General features: G+C 45.9%; 1 protein-coding gene across 8 annotated transcripts in view; it reads left to right on the top strand.

The window, feature by feature from the left end:
* The window catches only part of WT1 (WT1 transcription factor), a 48,824-nt gene extending 31,043 nt beyond the window's left edge, over window positions 1-17,781 (top strand). For 6 of the 8 annotated variants that reach the window (XM_054441618.2, XM_054441621.2, XM_054441624.2 and 3 more), the window contains 5 exons: window positions 4,965-5,061; window positions 8,596-8,746; window positions 12,265-12,354; window positions 12,958-13,050; window positions 15,838-17,781. In XM_054441618.2, the coding sequence (XP_054297593.1) occupies window positions 4,965-5,061; window positions 8,596-8,746; window positions 12,265-12,354; window positions 12,958-13,050; window positions 15,838-15,959 (553 nt within the window). In that variant the 3' untranslated portion in view covers window positions 15,960-17,781. The remainder of the gene's footprint in view (window positions 1-4,964; window positions 5,062-8,595; window positions 8,747-12,264; window positions 12,355-12,957; window positions 13,051-15,837) is intronic. The other 2 variants (XM_054441619.2, XM_054441623.2) reach the window with 1 other exon arrangement.
* The last annotated feature ends 4,461 nt before the right edge of the window (window positions 17,782-22,242 follow it).

Below are 22,242 nucleotides of genomic sequence, written 5' to 3' on the forward strand. Positions count from 1 at the left end.
CAATTTAGCAAACACATAAAATAACTGCCTCCTTATCCAATAACCTGGAAATTCATGGAGAATAAGAGAGGTGACCGAAGAGTTGAGACAGATAAATGTCTTAGTTCTCAAGTAGGAAAAAACCCCGTGGATTCTGGAAACCACAGAGTTAGCACGAATTCTTGGAAAAGTTATTAAGCCAGATCTTTGAGAACAAGCTGGGGAGAAAACAGGGATCATTACCAAGGTTGGTTAGTGGTATGCAAGACACGTGCCCAAGTCCGTTTCTTTTTGGGTAGAATTACCAGTCCAATAGCGGAAGTTCACTAATATAGTGGCTCTTCATTGCAAAAGATATTTGATATTTTTGGCGTCCTTGTGGACAAGATAGGGGATGATGGGCTAAATGCTTAAATGGATGATTTGTGTTTGGTTGAACAATAAAACCAAAGGAACTGTTGTCTAAAGTATCTTTGTTAAGTTGGAGAGTGCCTTCTAGCACAGAGTGTTCCCTGTGGCAGGACAGGAGAAGCAGTCATATTATCCTGAACCTTCTCTCCCGTGACTTTACCTGCCTGCCCCAGACTCACCGTTCTTTTCCCACTTGGAACCATAGCCTCATGACACCTTGCTGTCAATTCCTGTGATCTTGCTGACTATCTTGGCCAAGGACTCATAAATCCCTTCTCCCTGTCATTCAGCAGGGTCAATTATCTTATGTCTCAAAAGGAAACAAAACAGAAAAACATGAAAACTGTTTGAAATCTTTTTTTTTTTTTGAGACAGAGTCTCGCTCTGTCCCCCAGGCTGGAGTGCAATGGCACGATCTCGGCTCACTGCAACTGCGCCTCCCGGGTTCAAGCGATTCTCCTGCCTCAGCCTCCCAAGTAGATAGGATTACAGGCACGTGCCACCATGCCCAACTAATTTTTGTATTTTTGTAGAGATGGGTTTCACCATGGTGGCTAGGCTGGTCTCAATCTCCTAACCTCATGATCCTCCTGCCTCGGCCTCCCAAAGTGCTGGGATTACAGGCCTGAGCCACCACGTCTGGCCTCAGTCACTGAGTTTAGAGGATGCAGAGAGGAGCAGAGAGTCTTTGTATTCAAGGCCAAGTTTACAATGGGGCAGAGGAGATACACACAGATGGCTGTAAAATGGTAATATTTGCGGCTGGGCCCGGTGCAGTGGCTCACGCCTGTAATCCCAGCACGTTGGGAGCCGAGGCTTGAGGATCATGAGGTCAGGAGATTAAGACCATCCTGCAACACAGTGAAACCCCGTCTCTACTAAAACTACAAAAAAATTAGCCGGGCATGGTGGCGGGTGCCTGCATTCCCAGCTACTCAGGAGACTGAGGCAGGAGAATGGCGTGAACCCGGGAGGCGGGGGTTGCAGTGAGCTGACTTCGTGCCACTGCACTCCAGCCTGAGTGACAGAGTGAGACTCTGTCTCAAAAAAAAAAAAAAGTAATATTCGCTCAGTGGTTCTCCAGGAGTCAGAAATGAGAAGGTAGATTTCAGCTTGTTTTTAAAGCTCTCCTAAAATGCAATGGGCTATCTTGAAAACTAGTCACCAGTCATGTTGATCAACTGTTGGGCATAAGCTGGAAGGGATTTCTGCTCCAAATGGGGGTTGGTGTAGATGGCCCTTCTAGATCCTTTCTATCTCTATTAGTCTATGGTTCCCAGACCGCCAAGTTGCTTTTTAAAAACTCATTTAGAGAGAATTGCTACCACATCAGATGCCAGTACATTGTACTCGGTGTTCTGGTGAATTGCAGGTTTCCACAGTGTGGAATTGCATTGGTGTATTTGTCTTTTGGAGACCCAAGTCCCCATAGGCAGGGGTCTGGCTATTTTTTTCTTCATGGACCTTGTAGGAGAATCCGCTGGCATATTTGGCAGATATAGTCTTGTTGCTTGTTGCTTCTTTTGTTTGTGGTTTGCATCTGGCTGTGCAGATTGCTGTTCCCTTTGAGTGTCACACCACTTCATTTCATGAGACAGTTGTCTTCAGGAAAGTCTGTTCCCATGCCCCCACCCTCCAGGAACCCAGCTAACACCCAGAGCTTAGCTGTCAAGACAGATTTCTAATTTTTACCCTTCGATGGCAGAACTTTAATGTTGTGTCCCTAGAAATCCTTCAGCCCTAGAAAATGTGGAAAGTAGGCCAGGTGCAGTGGCTCACTCCTGTGATCCTGGCACTTTGGGAGGCCAAGGTGGGAGAATCACTTGAGCCCAGGAGTTTGAGACCATCCTATGGAGGACATAGCAAGACCTTGTTTCTACAAAGATAAAAATAAAAATCAGCTGGACATGGTGCGGGGCACCTATAGTCCTAGCTCTTTGGGAGATGGAAGCAGGAGGAACACTTGAGCCTGGAAATTCAAGGCTGCAGTGAGCTGTGATCACACCACTACATTCCAGCCTGGGCAATAGAGCAAGCTCTAAAAAAGAAAAAGAAAGAAAATGTGTAAGTCACATTGTGGCTCCATGCAGATGACTGAAGCAAGCAAAGGCAGCTTCTCTTCACAGCCTTTGAGGCAAAATGTTCTGGCAGCACCATGGCACCATTCTGGTCCTGCCCTCTTTCTGCTGCCAAATGGCCATTGTCATCACCTCTCACTTTCCCACTGTCTGTACCAAGTAATTGTAAGGAAGGCAGACATAGCCTCTTTCTCTTGACAAACACATTCTAAGGGTCAGAAGGGCATATGTTCTTTGGGTTTGGCATTTTTTGCCCAATTTTTGCATGTTTGACCCTGGGGCTACTTCTTTGAGACATTCCCCCTGCCCTAGATAAGTCAAAAATTACTTGAAGGATGTGGAGACAAGATATGGTAGCTTAGAGGGGCAGGCAGTTCTTTCTAAAATGCTTAGAGCCAGAAGTAAATGTGAAACCCTACAGCTTCTGTGGCCCTAGCGGGTGTGGACATTCCAGTTGTCCTGGCAGACACTCTTCCCTTCCAGGCACTCTCTCCTCTGGGTGAGTGAGTATTGGGTCAACTCCAGGCTTCCCCACACCACATCAGATGGAGTGGGCTGATCCACCCACCAGCTTACCTGCCTCCCTGCCCAGGACCCCTGTAACCAATTGTTAGAGTAATGGAGGCAGAGAATGGAATTCTCAGTGCTGACAGCCAGTTTAATCCCACCTGGAGGCTTTTAAAAATGCTGATGTGGCTGGGCCTGGTGGCTCACACCTGTAATCCTCGCACTTTGGGAGGCCGAGACGGGTGGATCATTTAAGGCCAGGAGTTCGAGACTGGCCTGGCCAACATGGTGAAACCCCGTCTCTACTTAAAGTACAAAAATGAGCCGGGTGTGGTGATGTGCGCCTATAATCCCAGCTACTCCGGAGGCTGAGGCACGAGAATAGCTTGAACCCGGGAGGTGCTGGTTGCAGTGAGCCAAGATCGCACCACTGCACTCCAGCCTGGGTAATAAAGCGAGACTCCGTCTCAAAATAAATAAATAAATATACTGATGCATCCTTCTCAGACCACCCCCCCCCCCACCAATAATTTTTTAAAAGCAGATTTATAGATTTCACGGACTGTATGATTCACCAATTTAGAGTGTACAATGCAATGGTTTTTAGTATATTCACAGTTGTATGACCATTACCACAATTTTAGGACATTTTCAGCAGTCATTTTCTTTGTCTTCCCAACTCCCCCAATTCAAGGCACCCAACCACTAATCTAGTTTCTGTCCCTACAGATTTGCTTATTCTGGACATTTTATAGAAATGCAATCATACTACATGTGGTCTTCTGTGAATGGCTTCTTAGCACGATATTTTAAAGGTTCATCCATATTGTAGCATGTATTGGTAATTTATTCCTTTTCATTGCTGAGTAATATTCCATCGTATGAAGATACTCTCTTCGATTTATCCATTCATCAGTTGATGGACATTTGGGTTGATTCTACTTTTTGGCTCTTAGGAATATGCTGCTAATGCACAATGTATACAAGTTTTTGTGTGGACATCTGTTTTCATTTCCCTTGGGAATATCCCTAAGAGTGGGATGTCTGGGTCATATGTTAACTTTATGTCTAACCTTTTGAGGAACTGCCAGATATTTTGCAAAGCAGCTGCATCATTTCACAGAGCTATTTCACAAGAGCTCTCCTCGGTGCTTCTAGGTGTGATTCTAATGTGCTGCTGGTGTGGGTGAAAAACCTCAGTCTGCCTCATCTCATCTGGAAGTAAACTAACTGTAGAACAGATAGAGGCATTGTATCTGAAGGAGAGAATAATTTTAGAGCAGAACATTCATCCCTTCCAAGTTGTCCTTTGCAGCATTGCACATCTTTCAGCTCTTCCTATGTAGTCGAAGCTTAACTTGAGCACGTTAGGGGACTAGTCAGTCCAATGCTGGAGGAAGATTCTCCAGTGCCCACCTACAGCACAGGCTGGCTACCAAGAGTTAAGCTGATCTGGAAAACTGACCTGTCATTTAAGCAGAATGGGGCCACAGATACGTAATCCCCACTTCTGAGGACACGACATCTCTTCTTGCGTCATCACTTTTTTGGTGCTATCTGGTAAAAACTGAGTCATGAGGTGCCAACAAAAATTCAGTGCACTTAAACGTGAAGCTTGAGGCATTCTGTTCATTCCTGAGATACTTGCAGCTGTCAGCCCTGCCGTCTAGATGGTAAACAACTTGCCGAGGATGAAACCCTGCCACTGTGGTTTTCCTCGGCTTGTCTGAGCGAGACCTGGACCGCGACGGTGCACGCCTACGAGAATCGGAGGATGAGGGAGGGGCTGCGAGGTGGCGGCCCCAGGATCCAGCGGCCTCGCCCTTCGCAGAACCCTGCATCTAAAGTGGCCCCGTGGAGGGAGGCAAAAACCAACGATTTTTGTTCTGTGAGCTTTAAAAACCATCATTCTCTCCTGACTGCAGATAAGCATTTCCAAATGGCGACTGTGAGCCACCCTGAGCCTTTTTCCTTTCTTTGTGTTTGCAGCCACGGCACAGGGTACGAGAGCGATAACCACACAACGCCCATCCTCTGCGGTGCCCAGTACAGAATACACACGCACGGTGTCTTCAGAGGCATTCAGGTGAGCACACAGAGAGGCCCCAGCAGGAAGAGGGCCGCACTGCCTCTTCCTGCTTACCGGCCCTTTAGTTCCTTACTGATGGACTCTTTGGCCCTGGCAAGCCTCTTCTTCATTGCAGGCTCCTTTAACATCAGGGACCCCTGCTCATCCCCTGGGTCTGATAAGGCGGCTGTGTCCTCTCCTAGAGAGGCTGCCCCGCTGCCTGGCGCTGCCCAAGATGCGTGCTACAGAATCCTCTGCTTTCTGCCTTTACTGCTCCATTTGACTTCTCCAGGGCGGGCTGTGCGGCTTTTGTATTTAAGCTAATTGGGCTTGAATTAACCGCTTGGACCTTTGACTTCTAAGATTCGGTCTACATCGTAAAGTCCCCACAGGTAGACTCACATCTTGCCAAGTGTTGATGATAATCATACTAACTGTAGCGCCTATGGCTGGACGTTTTCTGTATACTAGGCATTGTGCTAAGCTTTATACGTGGACTTAAAAAAAATGGACTTTACCCTATCAGTACCATTTTGTATTGATCTGGTACATTTGTTATAATTGATGAGCCGATATTGATAAATTATTGTTAACTAAAGCCCATAGTTTACATTAGGGTTCACTTTTTGTGTTGTACAGTTTTATGGGTTTTGAAAAATGCATTATGCCATGTACCTATTATTCTAGTATCATACAGAATAGTTTCACTGCCCTTAAAATTCCCTACACTCCACCTGTTCTTCCTTCCCTCTTCTTCTCTTCCCAATAATCACCGGTCTTTTTTTTTCTTTTTTTCTTTTTTTTGAGATGGGAGTCTCGCTCTGTCACCTAGGCTGGAGTGCAGTGGCGCTATCTCGGCTCACTGCAAGCTCCGCCTCCAGGGTTCACGCCGTTCTCCTGCCTCAGCCTCCCGAGTAGCTGGGACTACAGGCGCCCGCCACCACGCCTGGCTAATTTTTTGTATTTTTAGTAGAGACGGGATTTCACAGTGTTAGCCAGGATGGTCTCGATCTCCTGACCTCGTGATCCGCTCGCCTCGGCCTCCCAAAGTGCTGGGATTACAGGCGTGAGCCACTGCACCCGGCTCGGTCTTTTTTCAGAATGTCATATAGTTGGAATCATACTAGATGTAGCATTTTCAGGCTGACTTCTTTCTCTTAGCAATATGCATGTAAGGTTTCTCCTTCTCTATTTGTGGCCTTTCCCCCTTCATTTCATCTGCAATACACCCTTATGAGGTAGGTACTGTTATTCTCTCCATTTCATGGGTGGGGAAACTGAAGCCCAGAGGTGATGAATAATGTGTCCAGAATCACATCGCTAGTAAATATTGGAGCCGAGACTAATAACACAGGTCTTGCCCGACTTCAGACCCCCTGTTTATACCTACTTCACGATACTGCTTCTTAGGGAGGCAGAGGATGGTGAACAGTTTGTGGGAGGGAGAAGTCTCCAAGGAGCACGAAGAAAGTAAACTATAAAGGTAAAAGTTTCGGAGAATTCAATAGACACTTTTGATCTGCCACCTCCATAGACCTTCAGTCTGCCTTCCCTGCAGAGTCTCTATTTTGGGTGGTCAGAAGCACATACAGTTACTAAGGGTTTCATTTATGACTTATAAACATCAATCCATGGCTGCAACGTGAGTAACAGCAGTGATACTTTCACCAGAATGGTCAGTACTCTAGAAATAAGTTGTATCTGGGCCAGACCCCACATGATACGTGGGCAAGTAGCTCTGAGATGTTCTGATTAATGTTTCCAGAAGTGTCACGAAGAAAGAACAGTGTGCTCCCTACTCCCAAGCCTTTCAATGGAGAGAAATAAAGGCAAGGGTTGCAGAAATACGGAAATCTGACGACAGTTTGGGGAGACATCAAGCCTCTCCCCTGACGAATACAATCAGAATCCTTCACCAGGACCCTTACTGAGATTAACAGCTCCTGTTCCCATGTGCACTGCTTCTAGGATGAATTAAGGGAAATGGAAAATGCTTCCTTTGCTTTCTTTCCCATCAAGCCCAGTTTGTCAGGCTCACTTGCCATGGCCTCTAAAAAACTCCAGACCGGACAGGTATTGAGTATTCCAATCCAACAGCTGGCTCACCATTTAATTTTATGCCTCCATTATCCCTGAGACACTATGGCCTATTAACATCAATGTTGTGTTGTATGTCACTACAGCATTTTTTCTTCCAAAAAAGAAACTGACCTTTCAGTGCAGGGCAATGCGAAATAGGGACTAGAACATAAGCATGGGGTAGAGTGGAAAATGCACAGGGCAAGGAGTTGGTTATATTCAGAAGTGGTTTCAGGTCTTAGCACAAAACATGGATGCACTTTAGGCCAGGCATGGTGGCTCATGCCTGTAATCCCAGCACTCTAGGAGGCCAAGGTGGAAGGATCCCTTCAGCTCGAGAGTTTGAGACAAGCCTGAGCAACATAGGGAGACCCTATCTCTATCAAAAAAAAAAAAAATTAGCTGGGCATGATGACTCTCACCTGTTGTCCCAGCTGTTCAGGAGGCTGAAGTGGGAGGATTACTTAAGCTGGTGAGGTTGAGGCTGCAGGAGCCCCAATCGTGCCACTGCACTCCAGCCTGGGCAACAGAATAAGATCCTGTCTTAAGAACAAACAAAACCAAAACATGGATGCACTCTTGTGTCAGCATCTCACCCCCTTTGGGGTTGATTTACTCATCTGTGAAGGAATGAGGAGAATTTAGTGGCCACTCAGGCACTTGCTCAGCTCCCATTTATGACTCCCTGACCCCAAGAAGAGGAAGGGGAGCTTGCCTCTTTGTTTTCCTCCAGTTCTTATTCTTGGAAGACTGACAACACACACACTGCACTTCCACAAGATAAAGGGGAGCAACAGATGCCCTGCAAAGGACGTGTGCAGTGCACAGAAGGCAGATGGATTCCAGTGCTTTCTGGCTGCACTATTAAACGTTGTGCTGGCTTCACCATGGCCTTCTGGTGGGTTTTGCTTCCTTTCACAGATGGGATCCCCAAATCCAGGGGCTCCTTCTTCCTTGCTATTTACTTATACTTGGACGATCTGGTCAGTTTGGGGCTCATTCATTATCCCACTTTTTTCTAATAAGGATGTCCCCACCCATTGCAGATTGGCTCTAGGTCATGTGGTCATGTCTCCAAGTGGGAGGGAGTAGTTAGACTTTGGGACTTTGGACTTGCAGACATCACTACCTCAAGAGGAGAAGCTGAGAGATAGAATGGATTGGGAGCTCTTCCAGGTACCAGCATTTCTTTTGCAGAGGCTCTGGGACAGCCATTTCATGTAGGTTTCATCTCAAGAGCCACTTCTGGTTGCTCAGTAGTGATGATCTTAGAGCAATGCATTGTAGAATGTCCTGATCTAGCATCCATTACTGATGTCTGCCATGGGGATCTGGAGTGTGAATGGGAGTGGTTTTAGGTCTGCACCTGCCACCCCTTCTTTGGATATATTCCAGTGCTCACTCTCCCTCAAGACCTACGTGAATGTTCACATGTGGCTTAAAGCCTCCCTTCCTCTTACTCTCTGCCCGCAGGATGTGCGGCGTGTGCCTGGAGTAGCCCCGACTCTTGTGCGGTCGGCATCTGAGACCAGTGAGAAACGCCCCTTCATGTGTGCTTACCCAGGCTGCAATAAGAGATATTTTAAGCTGTCTCACTTACAGATGCACAGCAGGAAGCACACTGGTAAGTGTGCCCGCTGTCCAGCCTTGGGCAAACATGGTTCAAGAGCTCTTTTTCCAGGCTCTCACACTGCTAAGGACCCAGGTCATTTCCAGGATGGAAAGTAAGCACTGCTTTGAAAGGTCTGATCCAGGTGATGTAAAGAGGCTGTGGGGCCATTTTGCATTCTGATTATCTATCCTTTATTACAGAGATCAGTAAACTGTCTTCCAGAAAGGCAGAGCAGAGTGGTAGAGAGAAAGTGCCACAGAGTTAAAGAGACCTGTGTGGGAATCGTGTTGGTGTTAGAATACTATTAGCATTTCTAAGGGGAGAGGAACTGGCCTGGGAATATAGTCATCACATGGTTTTAGGAGGTCGATGGGCAAGATCATTGTGAAATTTTAGAAGAGATGGTCCAAAGAAAAACTTACCTTCTTGGGTCAGTAATAATCAACTAGACAGGAAGGGGAAAATTGATTGTTAGTTTGATTTTTTTGTGATCACTTTAAAAAAAAAAAGGTCAGGCGTGGGGGCTCACGCCTGTAATCCCAGCACTTTGGGAGGCCGAAGTGGGGTGTATCACCCAAGGTTAGGAGTTGGAGACCAGCCTGGCCAACAAGGTGAAACCCCATCTCTACTAAAAATACAAAAATGAGCCGGGTGTGGTGGCACGCACCTGTAATCCCAGCTACTCGGGAGGCTGGGTCAGGAGAATTGCTTGAACCTAGGAGGCAGAGGTTGCAATGAGCTGAGATCTTACCACTGTACTCCAGCCTGGGCGACAGAGCAAGACTCTGCCAAAAAAAAAAAAAAAAGAGAGAGAGATGATGATTTTTTATTTTTGAAGATACGCCAATGAAACTGGATTTTCCCCCAGGTCAAGGAGGCTGCTTCTGGGAAACAGAGAACTGGCATTGTTTGGTGTTGGCCACCTTGAATATGGACAGCCATATCACAGAACGTTTGCTCTGGGCCTTGTGGGCACTAGGTGGGAGTGTGGGAGTGTGGTGAAACCCAGGTTTTCCTACAGAGGAGCTACTGCTGCCTTTTCCACAATCGAAGAACAGCATTATTATAGGATCACTGTTACAACTGTATTATTACTGCTGATTTTGCTCTTGGGAAGCTGGAGAAAAAAGTGAGCTGCATTCAGATTTCCTTGGACCATTGGATTTTGCTAATTCACTGTGTCCAGAGGATGCAATTCTGGTGTCAATCTGAGTTTGCACTCAGTGGGCCACAGGCTTTGAGGCTAAAAAGGAGGGGACCAGTGGCATGTTATATTTTTACACATTTCCCCAAATGGGATCATTTGAAAAGTGACTGTCAAGGTTATAAAGAAAACGAAAAAGTAAAGTCCTGCCTGAAAAATGCAAGGGAATAAATGAAGGCAGTATGGTTGTAGAAACTTTTAATGGGAGAGAAGCACTTAGAATGCAGTGAGGGTTAGACAACTGTGTGAAGGGAAGGCAGTGAACAAGACAGCCAAAACCCCAGACCCACTGGAGCCTTTAAGAAACTCTTCCTTGCAGAAGATGAGGGCAGGTTGGTATTTAACAATCCTACAGTCCCCCTTGAAAGACAGCAATATTTTCTTATTTATTTATAACAACAGTACAGACTGTTATATTAAGTACTTTTTGGGTGTCAGGCTCTCTACATGTATATTTCATTTAATCCTCACTCACAAAACATTTATGAAGAGGATAGGATATAGCAGCAAGAGGACTCAAACTCTTGCTTTTTAACTGAAGGTTGTAATCCTCCTTCTCAAAGAGTTCATGGTTTGTTTGGGAGCTAGGATATAAACAAATGAAAAGTGACTGAAAGAGTACATGATCATGTACTAAATCAGAGACAGGAGGTACCGAGGAGTTCGGAGGGTATCAGTTTGAACTAAGGTCATCCGAGAAAGTTTCTCAGAGGAAGAACGGCTTGTGTTAGCCAGTGGAGGCTGGTAGTTTGGGCAGAGAAAGTGATAGATGAGCAGAAGCTCAAAGGCAGGGGAAGGAAATCAGACTCAATAGGGGTATCATCTTCTCCAGCTCACAGAGGTGAAACACAAGGCACCAACCTGGATACAAATACAAAGAGAGGGGCCAGGCGCAGTGGCTCACACCTGTAATCCCAGTATGTTGGGAGGCATAGGCGGGAGGATTGCTTAAGGGGTTCAAGACCAGCCTGGGCAATATAGTGAGACCCTGTCTCTACAAAAAATATTTTTAAAAATTTAGCCAAGTGTGCTGGTGTATGCCTGTAGTCCCAGCTACTCAGGAGGCTGAGGTGGGAGGATCGCTTGTGCCCACGGTTTAGAGGCTGCAGTGAGCTAGGCTCACACCACTGTACTTCAGTTTGGGCAACAGAGAGAGACTCTGTCTCTGAGAAAAAATAAAAGTAAAAAGGCTCTAGCCCTCAGGATTTTCCAGCCCATTGAAGAATTGTAGAATTACAGACCCAGACACAGCTCACCACATTAGACAGCCTGGAATAAATGTCGTAATGAGGGAAGGAAGGGAAATTGGCTCATGCAGTTTCCAAGCAGGCATTGCAGAAGAAGGAGACACCCAGGAGACTTTCGATGTGGAGATAGGGATGGGGGACATTTAGTGTGAGCAGAGTGCAAGGAGGACTTCAGGATGTGAGCTCTGGCATAGTGGGGAATAGAGATTCATGAGGGAAATAGCAGAGGCTTTGAGGTTGGAAAGGTAACAGGGGGCTGCCTTGCAACAGAAAGACCTGACTGATTCTAGAATGGCTTGTTTCCATCCCAGATGCCTGTGACTCAGGATTCTCCTAAGAAGGTGGGAAGGCCTGAGGTTGCTCACTTCTCTTGGGGCTCAGGTCCCAGTATTTGGCTGAACTTTCTCTAGCGAGGACAGGGGTGAGGCTTCTCCATTCTGAGACAGGAGGTTGGGTAATCCCACTACTGACTTCTCTTGGATAAAGCACACCAAAAACTTTCTCAGTGATTTTGGTGTGTCTTGAGTGTCTCGCAACCATGGAGTCATATTTGCTTGACTCAAGAACAAGGAGTCAGTAGCAAAGAACACCAGGTCTTTGGGCCGTAAAACATAAAACTCTTATTTCATGAGGTTGACCTCAAGGCGCATGCATCCCAGAATTCTGCCTCAGATTCTGCCTGGAAGTTAAATATTTTGTTTTTTATTTGCTAATATTTTTTGAGCACGCCTTCTATGCTAGGCTCTGGGCTGAGCCCTTTATGTGAAGGTCATAAATCCTTTGAAGTTGTTGGATTATTGGACCCATTTTACAATAAAGAAACCACACCTCACCCAGGGCTTTTTTTTTTTTTTTTTTTTTTAATGGCAGAGCTAGATGTGAGACTTGGGGCAGAATCCTCTGGCCCCTGAGCTCCCATTCATTTGTAACTTGCAAGATGGGGATCATCCTACCCTAACAAGCTCCAGTGAAGTGCCCTAAGCATTTTGGGATCTGTTCAGTCCTAGTAGGAGAGGTTGCCTTTAATGAGATCCTCTTTTCCAGTATCATTTTCAAATAGGATATGTGTCTTCCCCAAGGTGAGAAACCATACCAGTGTGACTTCAAGGACTGTGAGCGAAGGTTTTCTCGTTCAGACCAGCTCAAAAGACACCAAAGGAGACATACAGGTTTGTAGGTTCACTTCTCATTGCTGGCAGCTGTGTTCCCTTGGGCTAGGGTTGATTTCATGATTCTCTTTGTTGCTGAATATGAATGAGAGAGTCAGCCATGTGTTTAGTTTTTCCAGTATTTTCTCCCCCATAATCTCTGGAGATGTTCCTCCTCTTAAATAAAGAAAAAGAAAGAAAAGGAAACACCCCACATTTCCCCTGCAAACCACAGAACAGTGAGATCCCAATAGCAGTGGGCCGATGATACACTGAGCATCAGCAAAGAATGAGGGTGATGGAGAGCGGAATCCAATTTGTAGCATGTGATTCACTTTTCCTGTCTCTGACACAGCTGAGATCTTCCAGCTGGTGAGAAGCTGGACCTCTGTGGTTAAGGAATGGTTGTTCCCAAGACAGAAGCAGGTCCTTGAAGATTACTGTGCAGAATCAGTGATTCTCGTTGGGCCTGGGGGACTGGGGAAATCTAAGGGTGAGGCAGATGCAGACATTGCAGGCATGGCAGGAAATGCTGGGCTCCTCCAGCTGCCGGAAGTCAGCCTTGTGGGCCTCACAGTGCCCCACATTGTTAGGGCCGAGGCTAGACCTTCTCTGTCCATTTAGGTGTGAAACCATTCCAGTGTAAAACTTGTCAGCGAAAGTTCTCCCGGTCCGACCACCTGAAGACCCACACCAGGACTCATACAGGTAAAACAAGTGCGTAAACTTTTCTTCACATTTATTTTTCATTATTTTTTTAAACTATTGTGGAATGAAATTATGATGAGAGGGATTGGAAAAGACTAGTGTAAAAGTTCTAAGGTTTAGACTCAGTTGAGAGAAGGAATAGTGCGTGGCTATCTTTAAATAATAAATAATAACATTTTTTAAAGAAGGGGAGGGTGGAAATACAGAGAAGGAGAAAGATGGGAAAAGAATGGCTGGAGTGTGCAGAATGAAAATGAAGAGATAAGCCAGGTCCCTACTGTTTCCAGTTTGTTGCGTCACACATTTTGTCACTCTCTTTGATACGATAATCAACTTTACAGAAAAGCAGCAGAAATTTTAGCAAGCCAAACATTTATTCTTCTGAGAGCACATGTTTCATGGCACTATTTTCAGAGAACTGAGTCCTTGCTCTGCTGAAAGTTAATGCCCCAGGAGCGGTCTTGGTTTCTGCTGGACCAGTATCAGTGTGTGGATATTATTTCCTTCGTACTAGTACAGAGAAGAGAATAGGGCATTTATTTACTGGCTGCTGAAGGTTTTTGCTTTCTGCAAGGCTGGTGTGATTCATAATAAAAATAGCACCACCTTTGTTGCATGTTTTCTACCTTTGGAAAGAGGGTTAATATTTAGCTTATCTAAGTCTATCTTCACAACATGCTTGTAAGTAGAGTAAGGTAGGACCGGCTGTGGTGGCTCATGCCTGTAATCCCAGCTCTTTGGGAGGTTGAGGTGGGTGGATCGCTTGAGCCCAGGATTTCAAGACCAGGCTGGGCAACATGGCAAAACCCTGTCTCTACAAAAAATACAAAAACTAGCTGGGCATGGTGGTGTGGACCTGTAGTCCCAGCTATTTGGGGGAGGCTGAGGTAGGATGCTCACTAGACCTTGCTTGGGAGGCTGAGGCTGCAGTGAGCTGTGATCCCACCACTGTACTCTAGCCCAAGCAACAGAGCAAGACCCTGTCTCAAAACAAAACAAAACAAACAAAAAAAGTGAGGTAGGCATGTGTTATTCCCATCTTACAGATGAGGAGACTGAGGCAATAGTAATTCAATGGCTTATCTAAAGTCACAAAGCTAGTAAGTAGCAAATCCAGTTCTGTCTGCTTCCAGCCCACCTTGTCCCACTTGCTTCTTTATTGGAGAAGGGGCAGGTATTTACTCTGCAGTCCAGGGAGCATGGAGAGTCAAGTAGAGAGTCAAAGTCAGCAAAGCTGAACATCACTGAGAGACTGAGAGGAATGAAGATGACGAGAGACAGGGTTGGGATTAGTCCATTAGGAGCCAGCCCCTAACAGCACTGCTGGAGGTGGGGTTGGAGAGTGGAAGCCAGGCCAGGAAGAGCAGAGGAACAGCGAGTGAAGGAAAACACGACATCACAAACCCCTGAGCAGCCCCAGATTCTTCGCCCAAACTGGCTGCATTTAAAAACAGAGCCAAGGCACCTGTGGCCCATCGTTGGCGGGATGGGATCTTGCTTCCCTTCCTCAGGTGCCTTTGATGCTTCTTTAACTTAGTCCTGAGCTCATAATTTGGTGGCAAAGTGTTATAGTCCCTTGTACACTGCTGTCACACTCCCCAAGTAAGTGTGACATGACCTGTTTTGCCAGCAGACTGTTTAATACCACATTTGATTGGCCTCCAGTCTGACCCTGGGACACCAGCCCTCCTGGGACATTTCTCAGTGCTTGTCCAAACCACTAGTTCTCAGAGAAGGCCAAGTGGGACCAGCAGTATCTGAGAAGATCCGTCAGGTGGTACAGGGTTTGGCTTCTGTGCATTCTTCCTTAAGATGGAGCCGCAGCTGCTTTTCCATCATGGCTAGGCCTGGGAGGTGTGATACAGGAAAAAGCACAGGTTCTGGAATTCGACAGACCTGGAGATATGAGTTCTGCCTGGATCCGCCCTCAATAGATGTCCTACCTCATCTTTAGAGTGGGGATAATAACGCTTCCCCTACGGGCTGTTGTAAGGAATACATGAGGGTGTGTGTGTGTGAAGCCCAGCACAAGGCTTGGCATGTGTTAAGCATCAAATAAATGGTAGTTATTCTCCCTAATGAGAATGAGGCTTGGAAAGAATGTCTGAGGGCTCTTTGGCTGGAGAAGCCTCAATCTTTTGGCAAGCTTATTAAAAATCTAAGAACCACGCCCCAACTAGAATCTTCCATATAACAGGATTATGCTCTCAGTAACACTTTAAGAGAAAAAAAAAACACACACACACATAACATGTAAACTGGTATCAGTGATTTATTTTAAAGTATCCAGCCCATCCAGGGTATCTACACAGATAGAAGTATTAAAAGCTTCAGTCACAGCTGAGATCTCTGGACAGTGATCACTCAGTAATACCCAGGGTAGATGACCCAGAGGCTTCTGCAGCCCAGTTCATCTCAGTTCCCAACTTACTCAACAAGGGGGAGAAATTTACACAGTTCACAAAACATTCTATCAGCAGAGACTGAAACAAATGTTTTTCCCCTTAATTATGAATTGCTCAGACATTTCCCCCAACTTGACTCATTCTTCATCTCCCACTTTCCAAGTTTTCTGACCGAAGAATAGAACTTTTTACAATATTTCGATCCTTAAAGCCCCCAGAGATGCTGCTGTTTCAAGGCTGCCTGGGAAATGAGCTCAGTTGGTTAGCTCAGGGATGGAATGATGGGAAATTCAGAATGGGTGCCTTGTGATGACTTCACTTGGGCCTTGATAGTTGAACTTGCGCCCGTCTCTTCATTGCAAGTATCTCTGACTGGCAATTGTGTCAACAGGTGAAAAGCCCTTCAGCTGTCGGTGGCCAAGTTGTCAGAAAAAGTTTGCCCGGTCAGATGAATTAGTCCGCCATCACAACATGCATCAGAGAAACATGACCAAACTCCAGCTGGCGCTTTGAGGGGTCTCCCTCGGGGACCGTTCAGTGTCCCAGGCAGCACAGTGTGTGAACTGCTTTCAAGTCTGACTCTCCACTCCTCCTCACTAAGAAGGAAACTTCAGTTGATCTTCTTCATCCAACTTCCAAGACAAGATACCGGTGCTTCTGGAAACCACCAGGTGTGCCTGGAAGAGTTGGTCTCTGCCCTGCCTACTTTTAGTTGACTCACAGGCCCTGGAGAAGCGGCTAACAATGTCTGGTTAGTTAAAAGCCCCTTGCCATTTGGTCTGGATTTTCTACTGTAAGAAGAGCCATAGCTGATCATGTCCCCCTGACCCTTCCCTTCTTTTTTTATGCTCGTTTTCGCTGGGGATGGAATTATTGTACCATTTTCTATCATGGAATATTTATAGGCCAGGGCATGTGTATGTGTCTGCTAATGTAAACTTTGTCATGGTTTCCATTTACTAACAGCAACAGCAAGAAATAAATCAGAGAGCAAGGCATCGGGGGTGAGTCTTGTCTAACATTCCTGAGGTCAGCCAGGCTGCTAACCTGGAAAGCAGGATGTAGTTCTGCCAGGCAACTTTTAAAGCGCATGCATTTCAAGCAGCTGAAGAAAGAATCAGAACTAACCAGTACCTCTGTATAGAAATCTAAAAGAATTTTACCTTTCAGTTAATTCAATGTGAACATTGGCTCACTGCTCTTAAGAAACTATGAAGATCTGAGATTTTTTTGTGTATGTTTTTGACTCTTTTGAGTGGTAATCATATGTGTCTTTATAGATGTACATACCTCCTCGCACAAATGGAGGGGAATTCATTTTCATCATTGGGGGTGTCCTTAGTGTATAAAAACCATGCTGGTTATGTGGCTTCAAGTTGTAAAAATGAAAGTGACTTTAAAAGAAAATAGGGGATGGTCCAGGATCTCCACTGATAAGACTGTTTTTAAGTTACTTAAGTAACTTTGGGTCTACAAGTATATGTGAAAAAAATAAGACTTACTGGGTGACGAAATCCATTGTTTAAAGGTGGTTGTGTGTGTGTGTGTGTGCATGTGTGTGTGTGTGCTGTGTTGTGTTTTGTTTTTTAAGGGAGGGAATTTATTATTTACTGTTGCTTGAAATTACTGTGTAAATATATGTCTGATAATGATTTGCTCTTTGACAACTAAAATTAGGACTGTATAAGTACTAGATGCATCACTGGGTGTTGATCTTACAAGATATTGATGATAACACTTAAAATTGTAACCTGCATTTTTCACTTTGCTCTCAATTAAAGTCTATTCAAAAGGAAAGTGGCAAGATTCCATCAGCTGTATTGTGTTCAAATCTCAAGGCCACTGAGCCTCTTTTAAACAGGTAAGAGAAGACGCCACCGACATCAATGGCTACTAGTGAGCCTATCCAGGTCCTGACCACAATTTATTTCTCGCTGTCAAACTTCAGGAGGGACTTATATGTCCTAGAAGCAACAGAGAGTATCTTCACCTTGCGTTACAGAGTGATTGTGCTCGTGCTATGGTTGGATGGGGTTTGTGGATGATGTGGTGACTATGTTTTAAGGTTTTAAGGTTTATTTTAAGCAGATTATCATTGCATCCCATCATTCCAGATCAGCAAAAGAAAATAGAGAGATGTTAATGATAACTAGCCCTTTTGAAAAGTTCACAGATACATCACTGGGAGGGCATAGGCTAAACACCTAGTACAATTGAATTTACAACTGTACTTGCTATAAATCAGCTCAGCAGATTGAAAACTGCTTAGCCTTTCCAGGGCAACTGAGTGTGAAAGCAAAGATCTATATTATCTATAAACTATAAACTCTCTTTCTGTTCTGGTGTGTGGTTTTTGAATTGTAAGTAAGGAGATTAATTTGGTGCAGCCCCTCTCAGCTCCCTTATCTTGGGGCTTGCATGCATTCCGGGTTTTATTTCTTCATTTAGAATGCTTCTCAAACAGATGGAAGCCTAGCTATGGAGACTGTTTTACATTGAAGTGCAGCTCAAAGTTTGGGCAGCCTAAAAGTCAGGTCCGGAGGCCCCTCTTATTTTGCATCTGGCTCTTGCATCACTGTTAATTATAGCGAGTGTGGTGACTCATTTATATCAGCCGTTTTTATCTTTTCCTGCCAGAAGACAGCATTTCTCTGGAGAAGCTCAGGACAAGCATGGCAAACGTCACTGAGTCGGAAAGAGCCAGGTCTTACAACAAAAGTACAGCCACATTGATTGTTTCAACTGCACAGGGAAGAACAGAGATTCTCAGACGACCCTGTAAGTTTAGCTTGCAGTTAAGATCATGGGCTATGGAAAGCAGACCAACCTGGCTTCAAATTCTAAATCTCCAGTTTCCTTATCTGTGAAGTGGGGACAAAAGTCCCTGCCTGATAGGATCGTAGTGAGGTTTAATTTTTTTTAAGTATGAAAACATCAAGTACACAGCAAAGGCTTATAAACATTATCTAGGAAAACTATTACCCAAGAACTTACTGGCTCATTTCTTTTACCTCTCCCTCCTCCAGGCATCCTCTTGCAGTGTCTAGCCATCCTCACAGGTCAGCTCTAAAAAATGGTAAAAAGTCCATTGCCCTCTACCCCAACCCAGAGTTAATAACTTTTGCAGCAATTGAGCTTCTTGCCAGCCTTGCCACAGAGACCATCTCTGCTTGCTCTGTGTCTTCTATAAAGCACTTGTGAACACTGTATGTGTTTCTGAGACCCACTGTGTTACTCTTCCATAGACTGTGAGGAGTTAGTGGTTGAAAGTAGGTCAGTGGGAGCTCCCTGTGGCCCAGGCTTGAGGCGGTGTTGGGTGCAGTGGTCAGCATGTGCACTTTTCCATCTTGCTTTATTTACTGCCGCACCTGGTTTAGCATATGACTCAGTACTCCCAGCTCCCCAGCTCCCTCTGCTGGATCTTCCCAGACTCTTCCAGTCACCAGGAGCCCTCTCCTCTCTGAACCTCTGTAGCATTTAGAGTACATTTAACATTAAATAGTACTTTAGATCAGAATAGTGTTTTCCCATCCTTTTTGATCTTTAGGACAATCCTGTAAGGTAGACAGGGCAAGTGTTAGTCCCACTTTACAGATGACGAAATTGAGGCTCAGTAGAAGTAAGTGGCTAAGGCAGCACTTAGTCTTGGTCTTCAGCATCTAGGTGTCTTCCCAAAACATGCTTGGTGGTGTAGACTTGTGCTCTGCTCCCTTGCCTCATTTTTATATATCCTTTTTTTCTTTTTGGCTGGAGTGTAGTGGTGTGACCTTGGCTCACTGCAACCTCTGCCTGCTGGGTTCAAGCGATTCTCCTGCCTCAGCCTCCCGAGTAGCTGGGATTACAGGCTCATGGCATCATGCCCAGCTAATTTGTGTGTGTGTGTGTGTGTGTGTGTATTTTTTTTTTTTTTGAGATGGAGTCTCGCTCTGTTGCCCAGGCTGGAGTGCAGTGGCACGATCTTGGATCACTGCAAACTCCAACTCCTGGGTTCAAGCGATTTTCCTGCCTCAGCCTCCCGAGTAGCTGGGATTACTGGCGTGCACCACTATGCCCGGCTAATTTTTGTATTTTTAGTAGAGATGGGGGTTTCACCATGTTGGTCAGGCTGGTCTCGAACTCCTGACCTTGTGATCCGCCCACCTTGGCCTCCCAAAGTGCTGGGATTACAGGCATGAGCCACCGTACTGATCTTCATTTTTATATATCCTATCTTCTCTGCCAGAGTGTGAGCTTCTAGAGGGAAGGAGATCCTCTTCTCCCTTTCCTGCATTACTTCCATTAGGGCTTCTCAACTTTCATGTCCATGGACAGCAGCAGGGGAATTTGCTAAAGTTCAGGCTTAGATTCAGAACTTCTGGGGCGGGGCCTTGAGAGTCTACTTTTCTAACAAGTTCCCAGGGGATTCCCACTGTGCCGGCCTGTGGATGACACTGTGTGTAGCAAGGATCTACAGGGTGGGCTTGTTAAATACTTTAAGGGTGACTGATGAGATTTGCACTTGACTATCCTGGGATGGTGCTGGGCCCTTCTAGTCCTTGAGAGGAGCCAGTGAAGAGGGCCCAGGGCCCTGCTGTGAAGGTCCACTGTGGGTCAAGACACGCATGCTGAATGCAGTCAGAGGAACTGCGTGCACTAGCCCAGGGGAATCCATCCATGAGTGGGTTGTTTTCAAATATAGTTGGCAGATCCTATGTTGGTGACTTCCACAAGTTGGGGAGACTTCCACAGGTAAGATCAAGTGTGGTGAGGGGCCATACCTGCCTCTCCAGTCCTTGCACCTCACTCAGTCACTCGTCTCAGCAGTGGACCCCTGCCTCCCTGATGCCCTGTTTTCCAGCATCCACAAATTGAAGTCTTATGGCCTTGGTGAGGATGTATTCCTTGTGAGCCCCAAGCCTCACTGCCAGGCAGGGTTTTCCCATGTCTTGCTGCTACTAGGAACTACTTTCTTGGCTCTATTGGGTAACAAAGAGCAAAGGTGACGATCCTTGGAGCCCTGTCCTCCCTGAAGGGTGTTTGCGACACTGATCTTGGACTAACGGATGTGCCAGGAAGAAGTTTGGGTGTGTGTGTGTGTGGGTGGTGGGGGGGTTGATTTTGCTCCCCCAGGGGATATTTGGCAATTCTGGAGACATTTTGGATCATCATGACCAGGGCAGGGGTGGGGTGCTCCTGGTATCTGCGGGATACAGGCCAGAGATGCTGCTAAACAACCTACAGTGCACAGGACAGCCCTTTCCTCCCCCTTCCCAAAGAATGATCTGGCCCCAAATGTCAATAGTCTCCCGGTTGAGAGACCCTGGCATAGAAGAGGGAAGTCACTTGCCGTAGATGGACTGTTACCAGATGAGAGGGGTGATGGGGTGCATCTTGGTTGGCCTAAGAATTGCTGTCTGGGCTGTCTTGAACCCATCATTCTGAATTAACTGACTCGCAGGAGGCATTGTTCTTCAAAGTCTTAAGCAGAGTGGCTTGTAGGAATTTCTCATAGGTAAATGCATGAGAACCACAAAAAGGGAAACAAATCCCTATGAAAATATAAAGGTCTGGGCTCTTCATTCAGGTCTTTGCTTCTAGTGACTATTTTAATTATCAAGTGGTTGAAATATGTGAAATTATTTATTTGATAGGATCTTGCAAAACCGATAAATAAATATAAATATTCATGATGATGATCACACCTGGTCTGATTTCTATTGTCGGTTGATGTTATGCTGAGAAAGTAGCTGATTCCATGGAGGGCTCTGGGCTTTCCTCCATTTTTCAAGCAAAATCCTGATTCTGTTAGCTCTCAGGCTGGCCTTGAGAAGGAAAGAGAGAGCCAGACAGCATAGGAAGGGTATAGTATCTCAGAGGTCTGGAAACCCACCGGCCAGCCCTGCACAGTTAGGACGATCAAGACCAGACCCCTGAATAAGGTTGTGCTTCAGAGGCTGATGAGGGGATGAGGACAAATTCCTGAAGTCCGGGGATCTGGAAGGTCAGTGCTTTTAAGCACAGACAAAATCATCCCAATTCGAGTAGAGGCCTCAGACAGGGAGACCGCAGCGGTAAGCAAGTCAAGCAGACCAAATGAGCAAATGTGAGCTGTGGAGTTGGTGCAATATTTTTATGGAGCAGGGAAGGATTGAAGGATGGTCTGGGGGATGGGCTGAGATAAATGCAGAGGGGAGAGGTTGGTTGAGACCAGTGGCTTTCCCCTCTCCTGTCATCCCAGGAGCATTGGTGATGCTGACACTTGGCCATGAAGGATTGCCTGATGCAGTGGGGACTCGGAGGGCCGTGGAGGAGGCAGTTGGGCTCCAGAAGAAAGAAGGAGGGGTGGAGTGAGGAAGACCAGTCTGGGAAGAAAGATGAGACAGATGAGGAATGGAGTGCGGATGTCAGGGAGGTCTGCAGGAAGAGGGGGCTTCTGTCTCACAGGGCCTGCCCCTAGCATGAACCTGCACCAGCCTGTGAACGCACACCCCAGGACTTTCACAATTAGGAGATGCTCAAGTGATGAACGGTGAATCAGATCAATGCACACCATGTATTGATCCTTTGTGTGCAGCTCAGTGCCATTTTACATGCATTCTCCATTTACATGCAGTCTCTCCACTCGCCTCCTTTTGACAGTGATTCCCATTTTACAGATGAAGAAACCGAGACTCCAAAAGTACCCCCCCACAGGGTCATGCAGTTCACGCATGTGGCAGAGTTGAGATTTTAATCTGACTGAGTCACAGCCCATATTCTTCACTCCTACACTGTACCACATTTGTCCCAGGCACGTTGGCCTCATGCACCAGAGAAG

This window comes from Pongo pygmaeus, chromosome 9, assembly GCF_028885625.2.
Source record: "Pongo pygmaeus isolate AG05252 chromosome 9, NHGRI_mPonPyg2-v2.0_pri, whole genome shotgun sequence".
NCBI lineage: Eukaryota > Metazoa > Chordata > Mammalia > Primates > Hominidae > Pongo > Pongo pygmaeus.